At 45.3% G+C, this 22,348-nt stretch overlaps 2 protein-coding genes across 8 annotated transcripts in view; both read left to right on the top strand.

Moving 5' to 3' along the window:
• LOC118121592 (receptor expression-enhancing protein 6) overlaps positions 1–22,312 on the top strand; it is a 719,670-nt gene extending 697,358 nt beyond the window's left edge. The window contains exons 2-8 of one of the 7 annotated variants that reach the window (XR_007034813.1): positions 3,619–3,712; positions 4,833–4,971; positions 5,368–5,536; positions 5,624–5,766; positions 7,645–7,667; positions 8,048–8,233; positions 22,292–22,312. Coding sequence is in view for 6 of the 7 variants with exons in the window: in XM_035177598.2 (XP_035033489.1) it covers positions 1,086–1,215; positions 3,619–3,712; positions 4,833–4,971; positions 5,368–5,536; positions 5,624–5,799 (708 nt within the window). In the remaining variant the exon portion in view is untranslated. The other 6 variants (XM_047342917.1, XM_047342916.1, XM_047342918.1 and 3 more) reach the window with 6 other exon arrangements.
• Positions 9,443–18,788, top strand: thop1 (thimet oligopeptidase 1). Its single transcript, XM_047342909.1, is given in 15 exon segments — positions 9,443–9,571; positions 10,611–10,817; positions 12,974–13,122; positions 13,705–13,812; positions 13,952–14,054; positions 14,134–14,291; positions 14,981–15,116; positions 15,914–15,991; positions 15,994–16,055; positions 16,234–16,457; positions 16,588–16,789; positions 16,894–17,080; positions 17,725–17,853; positions 18,173–18,309; positions 18,508–18,788. Coding segments are annotated over 15 exon segments (2,055 nt in total). The 5' UTR covers positions 9,443–9,558; the 3' UTR covers positions 18,670–18,788.
• Positions 22,313–22,348: the final 36 nt, after the last annotated feature.

Genomic DNA, 22,348 nt, shown 5'->3' on the forward strand with positions numbered 1-22,348 from the left:
TGCAGCCTCCTGGTAAAATGTGTGTAACATGTCAGAGTGAGTCCATGTGAGGAGACAGCAGGACAATGTGGGAAGCTTCCCAGAGAGCGAGTGGACGTGTTGATGAGGTTTCTAACACGTGACGGACGTGAAACTGGAAGAACACAAACATCTCAGGATGAAGAAGAGGAGCCGTACACGTAGAAGACGAAGACGTGAACTTGGAAACACGAGGAGGTTCCAGATCTTCTGGTGATGAGGGCCGACGCCGGTGTGGATGAGCTGTAAACAACAACACTGATCTTTCCACAGCAGAGTTTATACGTCATGTCCGGCCTCCTGCTGCTCTACAGGCTCCGCCCCTGCTGCTCTACAGGCTCCGCCCCTCGCCTGGATGTTCCCACATGTTCCTGTTTGAACGAGTCGGACCCAACAACCTGCTGCTGCTTCACAAACACTAACCACACAACATGTCCTGATGATAATTTACAGAGTTCATGTCTCAAAACAGTTTCAGCAGCTGGTGAACATAGAGGAACATTTAGCAGCTTAAGAGCCTGAAGTTCCTCATGAAGTGGTGGAGACCAAACTCCGATAAAACAGAGGAAACACTGGACTCAAACACCTCAGGAACCATCGAGTTGATCTGTAACCGATGATGTGGCGATAAACAGCTGTTTGTATTTTTATTTATGTTCACATTGATAATCTGTCTAACATCAAAGATTGAGACTGAAAAAGACTTTTCTCATTCAGGTTCTGAAACCTCGTTCTGATCAGTCTGATGTTTGATGGTCAGGGGATTGATCTCATGTTGTGACCTCAGCCTGGATACTGATAAGAATTATTGTGAAAATGTGAACAGTGTCTGTGGAAAGAGAAAAGACTTAAATTAAAAATGAAGACGATCTGATCGTCGTATGAACATGAGACTGAAAAACTGTTTCTGAGCAGGGAACAGCAGTCTATTCATGCAGTGCATCAGAAACACACACACACACACACACACACACACACACACACACACACACACACACACACACACACACACACACACACACACACACACACACACACACACACACACACACACACTGTGAGAGGACATGATGTCAGTGTTGTGCCTGGTGCACACTGTTCCCCGGCGTGTGCTAAAGTTAAAGCAGATTATCGGTGGAGTCCGGCAGCTGAGCAGAGCGGCCTCCATGTGTGAACAGCAACATAAGCTGATCAGAGGTAGGAAGCTTTTTACATCACTTCCTGTTTGTGTTTGTGTGCGAACGTCGGCAGCGTTTCAGCTGAGGCCTCTTTCAATCTGTCACTGGTTTCCATGACGACCTGAGACTGTTCAGTGACGGTGTCCATCATAGATTCATTAATGTCAAGGTGTTGTTTAGTTTGTCCTTGTGCTCTGTGTGTCTACATCTACAGCTTCTCTGTTATTAGATGAGAGAACTCACTCTGATCTGAAAACGCTATGAAAATATCTCATATTATTTATATTTCAAATAGGTTTCAAATCTAATAAAGTTCAGCAAACACATCATTCTGCATTTTGTGCACAATCCGACTCTTTGTGGATGTTATGTGAATGAAACAGATGGAAAGTAAATGTGCAGATTAATATTATTATAAGTGTTGCTGAACAAAGATGAAATTAAACCGTTGTCCTCTGTGTTAACATTAATACTAATAATGATAATAATAAGAACTAGGGCTCCGTTGTAGCACTAACGTGCCCGAGCTCGTGCATTTTGAAGCCTGTTGCGGTTAGTGGAGAGAGCGATCAATGACCAAGCGCATGTCTCTGCGTTGCACGCGTTTTGGGGCTCTGATGTAGCGTGAGCAATTTTGTGTCAATTGGACAATGTTACAACAAATCAATTTTCACACTGATCAATAGGTGGCGCTATGACCCTGCACTGATATTAATATATGGATGTGTTCAGGTCAGGATTGTGATCACAGGTCAGTAGTTCGGGGCCGGTTGGATAATGCAGAGGGGATTTACAAAGTACTTCCTGTTTCATGGCGAATCAGTAGGTGGCGCTATGACACTGAGGAAATATTGACACATAGAGCTGTTCAGCCTTGGACTATAATCATGAGACAGAAGTTTGGTGGTGATAGGACGATGCACACTGGAGTTATGACAACATCGTCTCCTTTGGCGAAGGATGGACCTTCGTCACAACGCAATGTTTACACGGTTTGAGGAAATGTCACGATTCTGACCGTGGTCCAATGACGTGTCTCAGCTCATTTGAGCTGTTTATTGTTAAGCAGCCAGGAGCAGTGCATCAAAGTATAAAACATGTCACTTCCTGTCGCCAGCAGGTGGCGCTGTGACGATGAGTCAATATAGATAAAATTTTCACCACTTTTGAGCTTGTTGAAGGCTCAAAAAGCCAAATCATTTGGGTTAGAATAATAATAATAAGAAGAGCCAACATTAACTTCAATCTAAATTAAATATGTTGTAAGAATTTAGATATTATTGTTATAAATCATTGTTATTATAGTAATTGTTAGAGACAGACTGTTTCCGCATTTGTCCACCAGATGGTAGTGTTGTACTGTTGTTGTACTGATTATGCCGCAGTGGGGAGGGGAGGGGGGGGACCGGGAGAAACGGCTCCGAACCACGGCCACTAATCACGCACTACATTCCACGCCATCACGTGCAGCGCTGTCAGTATCACTACGCACAGACCGATCTGTTCCGGGCAAAAACTAAAAATCTCCATGTTTTTGAGATGACGTCATTTAAAGTTGATCGTCGAACGTGTAACGTCAAAAATAGGCGACTTCCTGTTGCGTTGTTCCATAACGCTCATCTAACGCCTTTTTGTGCCACAAAAAGCCGTACTGTTGTTGTACTGTTCCTAGAAAAAAAAAAAATGAAAAAAAACATGTATATAAAAAAATATACCACTAAAGCCAAAATGGTGGGCTTCCTGTTTGGTCTAGCATATCTATCCAAGAGACTTATTTGTTTGTTATGAAAAGACACATGTCCCCATCGATTTTTGTACATGTCGGCCAATCGTGGTGTCGGGGCTGCCCTTTAGGGGGCGCTAGTCAGTTATTTTGCCACGCCCATTGGCAAAATAACTTAATAATTCCTTAAAACCATATGAATATTTTCGGGGGGGGAGTGTTGATACACAAATGTAGTTTGAGGGAGGGTGAACCTCGAACACTGAAGTTACAGCAATTTCGTGTGTCACAGCGAGTTGATGAACTTTGACGCCACGCCACTAATATGGCAAATTGTGGAAGCAGCATACGTTAGGCAAATAACTGAGTCCTCCTCTGTGCCACACCCTGGGTCTTATTATATATACTGTGGACTTCGGAAGAAACGGGGCTTCTTCTCGACATGATCCAGAGAACCTGGTGACGTGTCCGGCAGAACCCCAGAGACTCTCTGTAAGTATTGTTCTTATACAATAAACTTCTTACTGTGAAACCTTTGAACATGGATCTTGTCTAAATCATTGCCTTTCCCACTTGAACCTCGAAGCCACGAACACGACGCTGTGCGGTCCGGACGGGACCGGGCTCGACAGTTGTCAGTGAATATGAAGTGTTTCGTCCACAGTAGAACTGACGTCTCGTCTCCTGTGTCTCATCCAGGTGCCGTCTCGCTGACTGGACTCTATCTGATGTACGGGTATGGAGCCTCACTCGTCTGCAACCTGATTGGTTTCGTCTATCCAGCTTATTTTTCGTGAGTTGTTGTGTTTCTGTCCTTTTCAGATGTATTTCTTACCTCAAAACCTCATGACTCTGTCGTTACTACACTAACGTGTTCCTGAGGTGTTCCTGACGTGTCCCTGACGTGTTCCTGACATGTTTCCGACATGTTCCTGACGTGTGTTCTGGCGGTGTTCTGGCGGTTTCCTGGCGGTGTTCCTGACGTGTTCTGACATGTTTCGACATGTTCCTGATGTGTTCTGACGTGTGTTCCTGACATGTCCCTAACGTGTTCCTGACGTGTCCCTGACGTGTTCCTGACGTGTTCCTGACGTGTCCCTGACGTGTCCCTGACGTGTTCCTGACGTGTTTCTGATGTGTCCCTGACGTGTTCCTGACGTGTTCCCGACGTGTCCCTGGCGTGTTTCTGACGTGTCCCTGACGTGTTCCTGACGTGTGTTCTGACGTGTGTTCCTGACATGTCCCTGACGTGTTCCTGACGTGTCCCTGACGTGTCCCTGACGTGTTTCTGACGTGTCCCTGACGTGTCCCTAACGTGTTCCTGACGTGTTTCTGATGTTCCCTGACGTGTTCCTGACGTGTCCCTGACGTGTTTCTGACGTGTTCCCGACGTGTCCCTGACGTGTTTCTGACGTGTCCCTGACGTGTTCCTGACGTGTTTCTGACGTGTTTCTGACGTGTTCCTGATGTGTTCCTGACGTGTTCCTGACATGTCCCTGACGTGTTTCTGGCGTGTCCCTGGCGTGTTCACGTGTCCCTGACGTGTTTCTGACGTGTCCCTGACGTGTTTCTGACATGTTCCTGACGTGTTCCTGACGTGTGTTCCTGACGTGTGTTCCTGACATGTCCCTGACGTGTTCCTGACGTGTTCCTGTCTGAGTCAGTGTCTCTGGACATTTTCCGAACCTCATGTCTGAAAACAGTTAAACTTACTTCTACTACTTAATCAACCTTCATGTCAGCTGTTGTAATGTGAGATGTTATTTATTTTCATTCCGACTGGAGACGACTCTCAGTAACTCGGTCTCACTCGTCACTTTCTCCGAAGCTTTGTGTATTTTATTATATTTTTCTTTTTTATTTGAGTTGTGTAGATGTGTTAAACCTCCGCTTGTTTCCTTTTGTATCTGCAGAATCAAAGCCATCGAAAGTCCGAGCAAAGAAGACGACACAAAATGGCTGACGTACTGGGTGGTGTACGGCGTTTTCAGCCTGGGCGAGTTCTTCTCCGATATTTTCCTCTACTGGTTTCCATTCTACTACGCATTTAAGGTGAGGAGACACGTGGACTGACTGACCAATGAGAGGAAAGAGTCAAGGACAGGAAGTAAAATCACAACAGACACAGAAGAGCTGTTGTTTCAAAATGAAACAGGAAGAGATCTCGACAGTTCTGCTCTAAATGTTGATGGAGACAGGCTTTTAATGGGTTTTTATTGAATTCTGCAGCTATTCTAACACCCCCAACAAAGCCAGTGTCATCACGTGTCATCATGATGTCACATGACATCATGATGACACCAGGAAACAGCTGTTTGTGGTTATGGGCGGAGTTTATCTCAACTGAAAGAGGTGTCGCCCAATAATGAGGCTTGGAACCAGGTGAAGTGAAATGAAACTAAAGTCCTGTTTCAGTGAGTCCAGTAAACCTGGTGTGTCCATCCTCAGTGTCTCTTCCTGTTGTGGTGCATGGCTCCGATGGCGTGGAACGGCTCCCAGGTCATCTACAACAGGGTGGTGCGTCCCGTCTTCCTCCGCCACGAGGCCACGGTGGACAACATGGTGAGCGACCTCAGCGGGAAGGCCATGAGCGCTGCCGAGAACCTCACCAGAGAAGGTACTGACCAGTTGGGCTTCGTATCACAGCGGTTCAGATCTTTGTCAGAGTGAATAATCTGTCTCTTGTCTCCGCCCCTCCCGACAGTCCTGTCCTCTCTGGTGAAGAACAAAGCTCTGGTGACTCCGCTGCCGTCAGTCACTCACTCTGAAGCTTTAAGTTTACCGAGCTCATCGATGGAAACATCAGCAGCTAAAAGAGCTACGTCACAACCGAGCGAAGAACGACCCGTACGTATCTGCTTCCTCCTCCTGGTTAAGTAGTCCCTCTTGAAGAGATCATTTAAACTTAGTACGAGAACAGAGGTCATGTGACCACATCTGAGGGCAAAGGTCACAAAGTCAGTGAAGAGGAAAGAGTAAAGGTTCATTCATGGTAAACGTTAGATACAGAAACGAATGGAGCCTCCTGTTCCTACATTTCGTTCACGTCTTCTGAAAACTTACGGATACAGACAAAACAGATGAATCGGAGCAAAACCACCAGAAATCTTTAGGGGGCAGTGTAGCCAATAGTTCAAGTGAGACGACCACAGGACACGAAGAAAAAATGTCAACAGTGGTGGGACTTTTAGAGGACATTGGACCGCAGCCACTTATTTACTTTATTTACACAACCTCCTCCACCTGAGCCATATTTGTAATTCAAACTCTATTCTGTGCTGCCCTCTAGTGGATGTATTGCTTGTCGTCTCGTTAAGCAGAACCATCAGTGAGATGATTGTTTGTCCGTCCACATGATCTATTATCACGTTTCTTATCATCAGGTTCCTGCTCTCCACAGGATGAATCCTTGATAGTTTAATGCCACTGTAACATTTTGTCTAGCGACACCTGGTGGACAAAATATAATGTTTTAGCTGAAGTATGACTCATTAGAGGTGAACTTTAAACTTGTATTAAATCCCCAGTGAAAAGATGTCACACGTTTGATTCCTCATGTGTCTAAAGACAGTTTTACAGTAAGAACAGACGTGAGGAAGATATTAACTCCTGTGTCCTCTCACCTGTTCCAGCCTTTCCTGGGTTAACGGCCCGGTAAGTCAGCTGGTTTGGTGTTGGCGTGTTGGACTCACTGTGACTGTGGTGTTGGCGTGTTGGACTCACTGTGACTGTGGTGTTGGCGTGTTAGACTCACTGTGACTGTGGTGTTGGCGTGTTGGACTCACTGTGACTGTGGTGTTGGCGTGTTGGACTCACTGTGACTGTGGTGTTGGCGTGTTGGACTCACTGTGACTGTGGTGTTGGCGTGTTGGACTCACTGTGACTGTGGTGTTGGCGTGTTGGACTCACTGTGACTGTGGTGTTGGCGTGTTAGACTCACTGTGACTGTGGTGTTGGCGTGTTAGACTCACTGTGACTGTGGTGTTGGCGTGTTGGACTCACTGTGACTGTGGTGTTGGCGTGTTAGACTCACTGTGACTGTGGTGTTGGCGTGTTAGACTCACTGTGACTGTGGTGTTGGCGTGTTGGACTCACTGTGACTGTGGTGTTGGCGTGTTGGACTCACTGTGACTGTGGTGTTGGCGTGTTGGACTCACTGTGACTGTGGTGTTGGCGTGTTGGACTCACTGTGACTGTGGTGTTGGCGTGTTAGACTCACTGTGACTGTGGTGTTGGCGTGTTGGACTCACTGTGACTGTGGTGTTGGCGTGTTAGACTCACTGTGACTGTGGTGTTGGCGTGTTGGACTCACTGTGACTGTGGTGTTGGCGTGTTGGACTCACTGTGACTGTGGTGTTGGCGTGTTGGACTCACTGTGACTGTGGTGTTGGCGTGTTAGACTCACTGTGACTGTGGTGTTGGCGTGTTAGACTCACTGTGACTGTGGTTTGACACAATTAGATCGTAACTCAGTGACCTCATCTTTCCAAAGCAGGACTGTAACGGATTAGAGATAAAGGATCAAGAACCAAGACCTGAACACCTGAAACCTGACCCCCCCTCCTGCTGCTCCCGGACTGATCTGCTGTCTTTAAAATGTCATAGAAGAAGAATCAGTTTCCTGTTAGTTACTGAATCATATGTTTCTGACACAGAGTCTTTTTGTTGATTTTCATTTCCTTTGTGTGTGTGTGTGTGTGTGTGTGTGTGTGTGTCTGTCGTCAGGATGAAGTCCGTGTGTACTGACGGTAAGATGATCACACATGTGACAAGTAGAAAACTTTGGATTTCTCCTGTTTGATTTTTCTCTTGACATTTTAAATCTCTGATTCTGTGTTCATATGACTTTTCTAGAATTATTATTTAAAACTGTATATTTAACGTATATTTAATAAATTAAGCTGAAGCCCCTCCCCTCCCCAAAATTATAAATAAAACCACGTGTGCTTTATTTTACACATCTGATATTTTCTATTAGTTTACTGGAAATAATCAAAGTCTTTATGCTTCTTCTTGTAAATGAATATATCTTATTCATCACTGAACATTTGATTGTTTTATTGAACTGTTTAGTTATTAGATCAGGTATAAAATGTTTCAGACTTCAGCTGCTTCTGTTTGTTTTCAGTTCTTCGTGTAGCAGCAGAGGAAGAGGAGGAGACTGAGTGAAGAAGAATCAACGTCCTGATGAAGAAAAACTCTTTTTATATCAAGTCACTTTGTTTATGTATCAGACTCAAAACACGTCACCTGCAAATGTGAACATCACCGTGTGTGTGTGTGTGTGTGTGTGTGTGTGTGTGTGTGTGTGTGAGTGAGGTTATTATTTCTGTTTGTTTATTATTTTTTTTAAAACACAAACTTGAGATAATAATCGACTGATGTATAATAAATAAAAATCATTCATCACATTAAAACATGAGGAACTGACTCGTCGCTGCTTCATGAGAACAACATGCTAACGTCAACATGCTAATATGTTGACGTTAGCATGCTAAGCTGTTGATATTAGCATGTTCATAGTGACATATGATGTTTGACATGTTCATCTCCGTCCAGATCAAATCAGCTTTTATCTGATGAAATAGTTTTGTTGTTTTATTTTATTGTTTCTTACTTTATCTAATAAAAAACTATGAGTTTAAAACGTTTTTGGAGGGCGTGGCTTCTGTCTCGACGTTATGACGAAACATGGAACATGTTGACGTACCTTCTTCTTCTTCTTCTTCTTCTTCTTCTTCTTCTTCTTCTTCTTCTTCTTCTTCTTTTGTTGGTTTTATTGGCGGGTGAAAACCATCGTCAGGGCTCATTACTGCCCTCTACTGTGTTTGTGACGCAGCACCAGGTCCACTCTTATTATAAAACACTACTCGGCCTCTTATTGGATGAGCCGGATATTCTGACCAATCATCAGCCTTCATTTCTAAACTGGCCAACCCAACATAGACGTCAAGCACCAATAAAAAAACGGAATATAACGGAAATACGCAAAACCTTCCTTCAGAATAAAAGAGAAAAAAGTATTGACTCAGGATCATATCATATATATAATAAACTGTAAATAAAGATGGATGACACGTCTCCACTTCCTCCAAATATGAAGTTAAAATATCTCGGACGTGAACAGGTACAAGTACAGATAAATAAAAGTCATACAATAATTGATAAAAGAAAAACCGAACTAAATGTTTGACAGAAATTAAATCATGACCCCATCACAATAATAAAACTAGCGTTAAGGATACAATTAGGTTTTAAGCTTTGATTCAAAGGAAGTTATGACTGGATGGATTATTCACAGCCTCAGACTCTTATTTCTAAAACTCTGTCCCCTCAAGTCTTCAAGTCTCCAACATCTGGAACAGCTGGCTCCTGAAAGTACGTAAGTAATATATACTATACAGGAGATACACATTCATATATATAAATATATATACATATTGAGATAGAAATGTATATGCGCATGTAAAGAATAAACCACGATGAGATGTGTAATTTAATTTGTCTGAATCATCAGTTTTTTGGTTGGAGCTTTATTTTGAAGTGTGAGACCGGAAGCGGTGTTTTCCTCTGGTTAGCGGTCTGCACCGTGAACGTCAGAAATCGATCTGTGACCAACCTGCAGGTAGTGAATCCACGATGGGACCGACAGGTGAGTGAACATCTGGAGTTTGTAACGTGAGCGACTGACGCGACTCTCTCTCTCCCTCCATCTCTCTGAGGACCTGCGGGTTCACGCGGTGCTAACTGCTAACGGTAGCTAGCTGCCGCTGCACCTGAGCAGGTGACGGACCGTCGGTCACCGTGTCCGTTCAGGGACCGAATCCCAGGGGACGGGTTTCCTGCGGGTCTCAGGCTCCGTGTGTCTCTGGGGTTAGCATGTTAGCTCTTTATGCTAAGTCACTGAGCTAACTGTGTAGCTGCAGGTTGCTCCTCTCACTCAGGGTCACACTGGATCAGCACGTGATACACAACATGCAACACAATCAATGTGTGTCAAAGAGAAATCACCTCTTTGAACTTCTGTCAAATATCAACACAAACTGCTGTAACCGGTTTGAATCTGGTTATAACTGCTTCATGTCCCTGATCCAGAACCAAGCACCGGGTCATTAGCTCATTGTCTAGCTTCTCTGAACACGTTACTAATACAGGATACATAAATGTGTGTATTTATCTTTATACCTCACATTCTAAACTATGCATTTTCTGTTAAAGCCACACTGTGTAACTGTTAGTGATCAACAGCGCCCCCTGCCGCCTCACGTGATCCCCTCTGTTGCTCTCTGAGTGATGAAGAGTCTCCATGTGTTGACTCTGAACGTGTCCTCCCTCAGGACATTACCCATGATCCTCTGCTTCCTGAAGAGCTGCTGCTGGAACAAATCCAACAAACTGTTCAGAATTCTTCATGTTTTAACAGTTTCCTGCTGAATATTGGAGATAAACTCTGGTTTTTAATAACTTCAGAGTCTTTTTAACTGATCTCAGTTCAGCTTCACTCTTCAACTTGCTGGAGGTTTTAATAAATATATATATCTTACACCTGGGATTACATGATGGTTGAAAGCCTCATACTGCTATGTTGTTTTAGATGTTCTATAAACATATGTTCATATCACAGTGACGATCGGGTCCCATAGTGTCCTCCTCTGTCCTCCCCTGTCCTCACCTGTCCTGTCTCGTCTCAGGTGAGGTGGTGTTTGAAAGCCCGGTGCTGGTCTGCTCTGAGAACCGGCTGCGATGGGACCTGAGCCCAGAGCAGATCCAGCAGCTCTCTGACGAGCTCGTCTCCAACACCAAGAAGGTGTACGACCGCGTCGGGGCACTGGACCTCGGCAGCGTCTCCTTCGAGAACACGTTGAAGGCCCTCGCCGACGTGGAGGTCGAGTACACCGGTACGTGTCCACAGAGATTCTTCCACAAGTTGTCTCATGTTGGTCTTTAAATCTGATTGTTTTCCTCACTGACAGATTCAAAATGCTTTTATTATTATAGAGTTTGTATTAAGAGATTTCTCTGTTAAACGTTCACTCAGAGAAGCAGTTTACACTGAGATTCAGAGATTCAACCCAAAATATTATCATATTTCTATTTGTGACAAAATAATAATATAACGAAAACTTCTTATCACATTGGAGGAAGAAAAACTGCTTCATAAATGAGAACCAGAAAATTAGAAATGCGTAAAACAAAGTATAAGATAATTTGATACTTGTTATTTTGGTCGACTGGATTGACAGTTGATGTGATTCTCTCTCACAAGACAAGAGAGCAAGTGAAATTACTCAATAGAATAAATAGGCAATAAATATATTTAAAATGATACAAAATAAATATAAAGCAGCGTAAGGCCGTAAATATATTTTCTTTTAACTGCACGTGCATCATGGCTGCGTTGAGTAGAGTAACATCTGTTTTATGCATCGGTTCTGCACGTAATCAGAAATGAATGCTCCACGTCCGCAATATGCAATTAGCAGATGAACAGTAGAGGGCGGTGTAGGGGCATTACGTCATCTCCAGTATTCACGTGTTTTTTATTATACAATGTAAACATGGATGTTGTATTCTGTCTGAGTTCTCTGCTGCGCCCTCTAATGGAATGCTCCAGTAATGCATCGTCTCTGACAAGTATGTAAACATTTACTCTCACGACACATGTGGTCGTCTACGTGAACACGTGACTAAACAGCAAGAAGATCTCCTGACATGGACTTGACGTTAAAGTCCTCGCTGATCTCACTTCCTGTGGCTTTGCCTTCTACTCTAAGTGAAGCCGAGTCGACCTGTTTGACTTTTCCTTCAGGTCACTTGTAAAATATGTGTCCTGACCGGCATTAAAACTGAATCAAGCAGTCAAAGCTTCTAACGGCAGCTGAAATAAAGTCACAGACTCATTTTAATCGATGCGCCAGATATTGTTCTGCAGCTCGTTCCGTTATGGAGGACGAGCCTGATGTGAAGAGGTCACGGGACTCAGGCAGGTCGTCCATTGTGAGCGCTGCGGTGAAGCCCAGTCAGCAGAATCCTCAGTGTGTGGAGGTAGAGACTCATCAGCAGTTTGTAGAGAAAGCAGCTGAACCAGCTGCTGCCGCCACAATGAACTCTGAGTCTTTGTTCACACAAAAACACCTGAAAACACAGTTTCCCTCCGGTGCTGGAACAAGACGTCCAATAGATAGATGAAAGCAAGATACAATACAAATCCAACTTAGTAGATCATATATTTTATCATTAATTCATTAGCGTCAGCTCAAATTGAAATTCACATGGTGATTAAATTTACGATATAGTAAATGGACTTATGGTTGGGTTGATGGTCACGAAAACTCCGCCCCCAGCCTCATGTACTCAGTTCTTACTTCTAGACCAGAAACGAGTTGGTGTCGCTCTGGAACCAGTTCTTCTGACTGAGAGCTGTGGAAACACAAAGAACTGGTTCCAGATGAGGGACTGGTTCCAGATGAGGAACTGGTTCCAGATGAAGAACTGGTTCCATTCCAGATGAGGAACTGGTTCCAGATGAAGAACTGGTTCCAGATGAGGAACTGATTCCAGATGAGGGACTGGTTCCAGATGAGGGACTGGTTCCAGATGAGGAACTGGTTCCAGATGAGGAACTGGTTCCAGATGAAGAACTGGTTCCAGATGAGGAACTGGTTCCAGATGAGGGACTGGTTCCAGATGAGGAACTGGTTCCAGATGAGGAACTGGAACTTACTCGGTGGAAAAGAGCTTTTGTTTGTCGACATGAAAACTTAAATTTTTCAGAATAAACGATGCAAAAAAGATGTCAATCTTTACATGTTTTCCATTTTGAAGATAATCCACTACACTGTCGATGAAAATCAATCATCAATTCAAATAATGTTTTTATTAAAAAATGTATTGATGTTAATACAAAATAAATCAGTAGATTAATCCAGAATAATCATAATCATGTTTTCAGTTGTCGTCACCTGTTTATTCTTGAATGAAGAAATCCATCAGTGACGTTTCTGTTCTAACTGACCCCGCCCCCTCCACATGTGACCCCGCCCCTGCTTCTCAGTCCAGAGGAACATGTTGGATTTCCCGCAGCACGTGTCGTCGTGTAAGGAGGTCCGAGCGGCGAGCACCGAGGCCGACAAACGCCTGTCAGAGTTCGACGTGGAGATGAGCATGAGGGAGGACGTGTACTTGAGGATCGTCGCTCTGGAGGTGAGCTAACAGACGCACGGCCGACCAATCAGCAGGCAGATGCATGGTAGTGTAGATGAAAGAATTCATTGAAAGGTCCGTCAGGCGTCCTCTGTTCAGATCTCACGTTTCACCAGGTAACCTGCAGACAGGAAATGATGTTGCCAAAATAAAAGACCCGGTTCTTCACCTCTTCAGAAGATAATCCTCCTCTGAGAGTTAGAATGAGTAGAAGAGACAGAACTACAGACACAAACGTGAACCAGGTCTGAACAAGCAGATGTTTAATTCACTTCAGAAGAGAACCTGAAATAGTGCCACCAACAGGCAGGATGAGGGATTGCAACAGATAGGACGAACGTAAACTCACTGTAAAGTGGATGTAATAGATTAACTCTAGATTCAGCAAAACAGGTGCCAGAGTCCTGATGTTCCAAAAAACTGGATTATTTAATATTTTCGTACAAATCAATGATCCATGGAAAAACAAATAACTCATCTATTTAATACTTCTAAAAACCGAAACATTATTAAACTCTTGTGTAACACAACACACCTGCTGAGCCAGAGCTGAATGTAGTGTCTTTTTGTGTGTGTGTGCAGAAGAAGGTCGATGCCGGAAGCCTCACTGCGGAATCGAAGCGCTACATGGAGCGACTGATCAAACTGGGGAAGAGGAACGGCCTCCACCTGCCCACGGAGACACAGGAGGTGAGACGACTGGTGACGTCCACCTCATATCTGAGACAGCTAATATTTCATCATCAGACCTGAAAACCTGATCTCTGGGTCTGACCTTTGAGTCTAATTTTGTTCTGTTCCTCTTCCTCCTCCTCTTCCTCTGCTGTAGGAGATCAAAACCATCAAGAAGAAGCTGAGCAACCTGTGTATAGATTTCAACAAGAACCTGAACGAGGACACCACCAGTCTGTCCTTCACCAGAGACGAGCTGGGTGAGTGCTGCTCTGCGGAGCTTTCAGTCGGTCACACCTGCTCTTCCTCCATAAAGGTACTAAGATCTGCTGGTTTCAGGCGGCCTGCCCGAGGACTTCCTCAGCTCGCTGGAGAGCGATGGAGACAAACTGAAGGTCACTCTGAAGTATCCTCATTACTTCCCCACCATGAAGAAATGCTTCATCCCAGAAAGCCGCAGGAAGCTGGAGGAGGCGTTCAACTCCCGCTGCAAAGAGGTGAGACGAGAATCGACAGGACGTCTGACTCTGGTGTTTAGATGTTTCAACTAAATCAGTCTGGATGGAGACTAAAATAAAACCAACAGACATAGATCAATAAATGTTGAAATACATTCATTATTAATAATTATATACAAATAGTAGCAGGACCACAGACTGTAAATATAGATGGACGACACATCTCCACTTCCTCCCACTGTACAACATGAAGCCTGTCTTGTGGTTATGACGTCTTTTGCAGTCGGTCAGTTCAGTAGTGACCGGGGGGGTGGAGCCGTGGTATCAAGGTCCCGCCCCTACACGCTCTCAATCAATCATGAGTCAGTGTCAATCATCACGTCTCAGCCTGTTTTTATATCATCAATAACTGATTCAAACCAAACTGATCAGAAACACTTGAACAAACATCAGAGAGATAAGAACGACCGGACAAAAAACAACGTTTCAAGAATAGTGATAATTTTGAATCAGTCATATTACAGATGTTAAACAGACAATAATAATTTTGACTGATTAATGAACAGTTAAAATATAATTATAAATCTATATCTTGCTGAGTAGAACCTACGGTGGCCTTCAGGTGACATAATAACAGGTCTGTTCTCCTGTAGAATCATGGATCCTAAAACTGGACATAAACAGAACCACAGTTCTGGTTCTTGACTTCATGTTCTGTGTCTTCTCAGGAGAACTCTGCGATCCTGAAGGAGCTGGTGGAGCTTCGGGCTCAGAAATGTTCTCTGCTCGGCTTTAGCACACACGCCGACTTTGTCCTGGAGATGAACATGGCCAAGTCTGGAAAGAAGGTGGCCGGCTTCCTGGGTGAGTCGGACCAACCGCTGAGGACACGTGTCGTGAGAGACGTCATAAATCATGTGACGATAGAAGAACGACCATCATTTCACTTTGTGCTCGGTCGTATTTCTTCACGGACTCTGCATTTGTTCTGAAACACGAAGGCTTGGTCACATGACACAGCTCTGTTGTGAGAGCTACTCCTTTAATCATGTGATCGCATCAGGCAGCTCTTCCATTGTGAGCGCTGCAGCGAAGCCGAATCAGCAGAGTCATCAGCAGTTTGTTTCTAAGACACGTTGTCCAATCACGTCACAGATCAAGTGTTTACAGTCGTTAACAACGTTCTCAGACAGTCGACCTCAATGATTGTGTAACAAATGTAAAGGTACTGAGAGAAATGTGATCCTCCGCAACTGACCAATCGCAGAGGAGGTGGGTGTGAATGTTTACACAGCGTAGCCAGATCCTGACCCTTATGGTTGTGGTCACCTGACCAACTTCCATTTTATCTTCTGCAACTAAATTATACCAAAGTTAAGTTTTTAATAAACACTGGATTTAATAAATTCCGCTTCTGACCTGCAGGAGGCGGTATCAGTTAGCAGCAGTTTAAATCACAACAGTAGCAGCAAGAGAACGATATCTTACAATGTTTTAACGTCCTTGAGCGTCTCCCTGGTTTCTGTTTACGTTGTTTAAGTTAACGAGGAGGAGATTGTGTTTGTTCAGCAAGGCTCTGGCCCCAGTCTGCCCCCTAGTGGATGTACCTATTTAATCACTGCTTTACATTGACTGACTTCTCTCACTCCGTTGTCTTTCAGAGGAACTGGCCTGTAAACTGAAGCCTCTGGGCGAGGAAGAGCGGGAGGTCATCCTCAAACTGAAGGAGAAGGAGTGTCAGAACAGGGCCTGCCTTTTAAAGGAGAGCTACACGCCTGGGACACACGCTACTTCATGACCCAGGTGAGAGCTGGATTGAATCTGTAGCTGCCCGACTTACAAAGAGCAGCTCAGATGGAGACGTTGACGCTGCAGCAGAGGAAAGTTCTTCCTCCACAGCGAGACGTGTCAATCTGCTCCTCTTTTTCCTCCTCCTGCTCTTTCTAATCGATTTCCTTTCTCCCTCCTCTCCCTCGTCCAGGTGGAGGAGAAACAGTACGCTGTGGATCAGAACCTGTTGAAGGAGTACTTTCCCATGGAGGTGGTGACTCGAGGGCTGCTGGACATCTACCAGGAGCTGCTGGGTTTGTCCTTCGAGCTGGTGGACGGAGCCGCCGTCTGGCATCCTGACGTCACTCTGTACAGCGTGAAAGACCGTGGCAGTGGACGGACGGTGGGACAGTTCTACCTGGACCTCCACCCCAGGTCATCTTCATAAACACACACACACAGTAACAACCAGTTCAAATCCCACTGCGGCAGAAAAGAGAAATATTGTGAAATATTCTGTTTCTGAGAAACAATCTGAAGCAAATGTGTCTCTCCTCCTGTGCAGGGAGGGGAAGTACGGCCACGCCGCCTGCTTCGGCCTCCAGCCCGGCTGCCTGCTGCCCGACGCCAGGCGCCAGATGTCGGTGGCGGCCATGGTGGCTAACTTCAGCAAGCCGACGTCCGATGCTCCAGCCCTCCTGCAGCACGACGAGGTGGAGACGTACTTCCACGAGTTCGGCCATGTCATGCACCAACTGTGCGCTGAGGTCAGTCAATATGGAGGCGGAGCTGTGAGGAGAATGTTAAACGTGTAGCTACAGAATTTTTCTTAAGCGTGCGTGTGTGTGTGCGTGTGCGTGTGCGTGTGCAGGCGGACTACGCCATCTTCAGCGGGACTCATGTGGAGCGAGACTTTGTGGAGGCTCCTTCTCAGATGTTGGAAAACTGGGTTTGGGAGAAGGAGCCTCTGCAGAGGATGTCGAAACATTACAAGACGGGCAGCGGCATCCCAGAGGAGCTGCTGGACAAACTCATCAAGTCCCGGCTCGCCAACACCGGTACGTACTGTACTTCCACCAGTACTGCACATGTGATACTACCACCACAGATAATACACATGTGATACTACCACCACAGATAATACACATGTGATACTACTACCACAGATAATACACATGTGATACTACTACCACAGATAATACACATGTGATACTACCACCACAGATAATACACATGTGATACTACTACCACAGATAATACACATGTGATACTACCACCACAGATAATACACATGTGATACTACTACCACAGATAATACACATGTAACACACGATATACACATGTGATACTACCACAGATGATACACATGTATACTACCCACAGATAATACACATGTGATACTACTACCACAGATAATACACATGTGATACTACCACCACAGATAATACACATGTGATACTACTACCACAGATAATACATAATACACATGTGATACTACCACAGATAATACACATGTGATACTACTACCACAGATAATACACATGTGATACTACCACCACAGATGATACACATGTGATACTACTACCACAGAGGATACACATGTGATACTACCGTAGTATCAGAAGTACTGCCCTTTAATCAGTGTAAGTTGACAGTGGAATCATTTGCTTGGTCTCTGTCTCCGTCCCCTGGGACTCTGCAGGTCTGTTTAACCTGCGGCAGATCGTCTTGGCGAAAGTGGATCAGTCTCTTCACACCAGGATGGGACTCGACCCTGCGGAGGAGTACGCACGCCTCTGTCAGGAGCTTCTGGGAATTCCTGCGTCACCAGGTCACTTCTTTAATGTTTCACCAGTTGTTCAGGTTGCAGCTCTTCTCTGAACAGTCCAGACAGAAAATGACTTCCCCTGGTGGCTCAGTGAGGAACTACACCACTGTTCAGTTTAAAATGAGAGAAAGCGATTAGATATAGATATAGATATAAAATAAGAAATAAAATGAAACTGAAATATCACTTGGTTAGTTCTGAGCTGTAGTGCTCAGTTTGAACAGAAGGAGGGGCTGTCGAGGTGCTTTGAACTTGGACCCGTTTCCATGACGATACCTGCAGACTGCCTCCCCCCCTCTGACCTTCCCTCTGTGTCCTACAGGAACCAACATGCCGGCGACCTTCGGACACTTGGCCGGCGGCTACGATGCTCAGTACTACGGTTACCTGTGGAGCGAGGTGTTCTCCATGGACATGTTCCACGCTCGCTTCAAACAGGAAGGCATCATGAACCCAAAGGTCAGAGATCAGGAAACTGGAAAAGTAAAAAAAACGAAACACGGATAATGTTCATTGTAAAACATTTTCATATCGAGTTTTTTTCTGTTTCCTGTTGACGCCATGTTTAATGAATAACCTGGATTACTGTGTCTGCAGCCTGATTGGTTGACATCTCATTAATGCATGTAACTGACTGTCCCCTGATTGGTCCTCCAGGTGGGTATGGACTACAGGAAGTTCATCCTGCGGCCCGGCGGCTCTGAGGACGCCGCAGAGATGCTGAGGAAGTTCCTCGGGCGGGAACCCAAACAGGAAGCGTTCCTGCTGAGCAAAGGACTGACGTTAGAGCAGAACGCCGGCACGCCGTGTCCATGCTGACCAATCACAGCAGCTGGCTCCGCCCCCACAGAGAACAACGGACTGAGGTTTTCTAGAAAAAAAAAGTAAAATGTTTCCCAACATGGAAAAAATGAGTTGAATAAAATGATTTGAGGTGATTTTCTGTGTCTGATTACCTGACGTCACATGGAAACACAGATGTACTCTGTGATAGGACAGTAGAGGTCACATGTTTTAAACCTGGGGCCTGAACGCTGGTGTAGTCGAGTCAAAGGTCAAGGTCAACAAAAACATCATCTAGATTTTGTGCAATGACTCCCCATCACATGACGTCATAGAAGTATCATCAGGAAATGACATCACACTGTAAACAAGCAGCAAAATGAATATGTTACTTCTCTGAGATTTCTGATGTTGTGACTGCGTCGATCAGAGATGTTCACGTGAAGACAAACGTCCAGACCCAGTTCTTCAGAGAGTCAGGCAAACAGCCAGTGGACAGGGAACTGGTGATGAGATGGTTGAGGAAAGGAAGAAGGTTGGAGGTTACCAGGGTAAGATTGGAGGGGGGGGGGTGAAAGAGGAAAGAGAAGAGGATATACTCAACAGCTCCCCCTCTGGTGAGAGTCTGAGTGAATTATTGTTCTACACGTATATAAGGCACTTTCACTTGACTCAGGTGTCTCCTCACACTAAGGAGCTGCAGCTCTGTCTCTTCACACTAAGGAGCTGCAGCTCTGTCTCCTCACACTAAGGAGCTGCAGCTCTGACTCCTCACACTGCTGCAGCTCTGACTCACACTAAGGAGCTGCAGCTCTGTCTCCTCACACTAAGGAGCTGCAGCTCTGACTCCTCACAGCTCTGACTCCTCACACTAAGGAGCTGCAGCTCTGTCTCTCACACTAAGGAGCTGCAGCTCTGTCTCTTCCACTAAGGAGCTGCAGCTCTGTCTCCTCACACTAAGGAGCTGCAGCTCTGACTCCTCACACTAAGGAGCTGCAGCTCTGTCTCCTCACACTAAGGAGCTGCAGCTCTGACTCCTCACACTAAGGAGCTGCAGCTCTCTCTTCACACTAAGGAGCTGCAGCTCTGACTCCTCACACTAAGGAGCTGCAGCTCTGTCTCCTCACAGCTCTGACTCCTCACACTAAGGAGCTGCAGCTCTGACTCCTCACACTAAGGAGCTGCAGCTCTCTCTCTTCACACTAAGGAGCTGCAGCTCTCTCCTCACACTAAGGAGCTGCAGCTCTGACTCCTCACACTAAGGAGCTGCAGCTCTGTCTCCTCACACTAAGGAGCTGCAGCTCTGACTCCTCACACTAAGGAGCTGCAGCTCTGTCTCCTCACACTAAGGAGCTGCAGCCTCTCTCTTCACACTAGGAGCTGCAGCTCTGACTCCTCACACGGAGCTGCAGCTCTGTCTCCTCACAGCTCTGACTCCTCACACTAAGGAGCTGCAGCTCTGACTCCTCACACTAAGGAGCTGCAGCTCTGACTCCTCACACTAAGGAGCTGCAGCTCTGTCTCCTCACAGCTCTGACTCCTCACACTAAGGAGCTGCAGCTCTGTCTCTTCACACTAAGGCTGCAGCTCTGTCTCTTCACACTAAGGAGCTGCAGCTCTGACTCCTCACACTAAGGAGCTGCAGCTCTGACTCCTCACACTAAGGAGCTGCAGCTCTCTCTTCACACGCTGCAGTCTGACTCCTCACACTAAGGAGCTGCAGCTCTGTCTCTTCACACTAAGGAGCTGCAGCCTCTCTTCACACTAAGGAGCTGCAGCTCTGACTCCTCACACTAAGGAGCTGCAGCTCTGTCTCCTCACAGCTCTGACTCCTCACACTAAGGAGCTGCAGCTCTGTCTCCTCACAGCTCTGACTCCTCACACAAGGAGCTGCAGCCTCTCTCACTAAGGGCTGCAGCTCTGACTCCTCACACTAAGGAGCTGCAGCTCTGTCTCCTCACAGCTCTGACTCCTCACTAAGGAGCTGCAGCTCTGTCTCCTCACAGCTCTGACTCCTCACACTAAGGAGCTGCAGCTCTCTCTCTTCACACTAAGGAGCTGCAGCTCTGTCTCCTCACAGCTCTGACCCCACTAGGAGCTGCAGCTCTCTCTTCACACTAAGGAGCTGCAGCTCTACTCCTCACACTAAGGAGCTGCAGCTCTGTCTCCTCACAGCTCTGACTCCTCACACTAAGGAGCTGCAGCTCTGTCTCCTCACAGCGCTGACTCCTCACACTAAGGAGCTGCAGCTCTGACTCCTCACACTAAGGAGCTGCAGCTCTGTCTCCTCACAGCTCTGACTCCTCACACTAAGGAGCTGCAGCTCTCTCTCTTCACACTAAGGAGCTGCAGCTCTGTCTCCTCACAGCTCTGACTCCTCACACTAAGGAGCTGCAGCTCTTCTCTCACACTAAGGAGCTGCAGCTCTGACTCACATAAGGGCTCAGCTCTGTCTCCTCACACTAAGGAGCTGCAGCTCTGACTCCTCACACTAAGGAGCTGCAGCTCTGACTCCTCACACTAAGGAGCTGCAGCTCTGACTCTCTGCAGGTTCAAGCTGTTTTCCCGCTGCACCTCATGATGTAACATCCTCAGAGAAATACACATCAACAACTCAGCTGTAAAAAAACAGCCTGAAGGTAAAAGTGCAGAACAACAGGTCGTCAGGAGACGTGATCAGAAAACACTTGGTCCACGTTTCTCTTTAACTGTTCTAAACATATTTCATGTTAGTTTTTAGACTTTTCACTTTGTTTATATAAAAATCAGCTCACAGAGAAATAATCCGTCGCAGTCAAAGTTTAAATCAAACCTCCTGAGATCCACGTGCCTCAGCATCTTTCAGAAACATTAAAGTCACTGATCGTAACATGTTTTATAGAAACTGTTTAAAATACTGTGTGGAAAGTACTTTTATATACTTTTATATACGATATACTTTTTCCATTTTAGGATGATTGAGGATGAGTCCAGAGATAACAGATGAAAATCTTTGTTACATGAAGAGCAAAACAAAGCAGGTGTATTGTTTACTCCAAACTAATGTTTCTTCCATTACAGAATCTCATCCTCAGGCTCTGATTTATTTATCTGAATCTGATCAACTGTCCTAACGACTGCGTATTAATGACAATTCAGAACTTTATTCTCTTAATATTATGACTTTGTTCTTCTAATCACAGATTTCTTTTTATTACTCCATCATATTAAGTCAAGTCTGGATCCGTCATTTATTTTCAATCAAATTCAATCACATTTTATTTGTATTTATCCCATATTCACAAATCCCAGTTTGTCTCATGGTCTTTAACAAGGTGAGACGTCCTCTGTTCTTAACCCTCAAGAGTCAAACTACTGAAACCTTTAACAGGTGAAGAAGGTAGAAACCTCAGAGACACGTGAGGATCCGTCTCCCAGGACGGACACAAGTGAACAGATGTCACGTGTTTTGATTTGATTTCATGAACTCAGTAACTGATTTTTAAAATGAATCTGTCAGTGAATAGTTTCACGTTTTCTGTCCTGAGGTTTGAAAGAGTCTGTGTAAAAGGTTCAGGTGCAGCAGGTTCGACTGTAACTTTGTTTTGTTCATTATCGTCCTTCATCACCCCGGGGCCCAAGCCCTCCCACCGGCCCTGCTCAGTAAACACATGAGCAGGTGTGTGTGTGTGTTGTGTGTATTATTTGTAGGCCTATTTATTTATATATCTTAATT

This window comes from Hippoglossus stenolepis, chromosome 14, assembly GCF_022539355.2.
Source record: "Hippoglossus stenolepis isolate QCI-W04-F060 chromosome 14, HSTE1.2, whole genome shotgun sequence".
Taxonomy (NCBI): Eukaryota; Metazoa; Chordata; class Actinopteri; order Pleuronectiformes; family Pleuronectidae; genus Hippoglossus; species Hippoglossus stenolepis.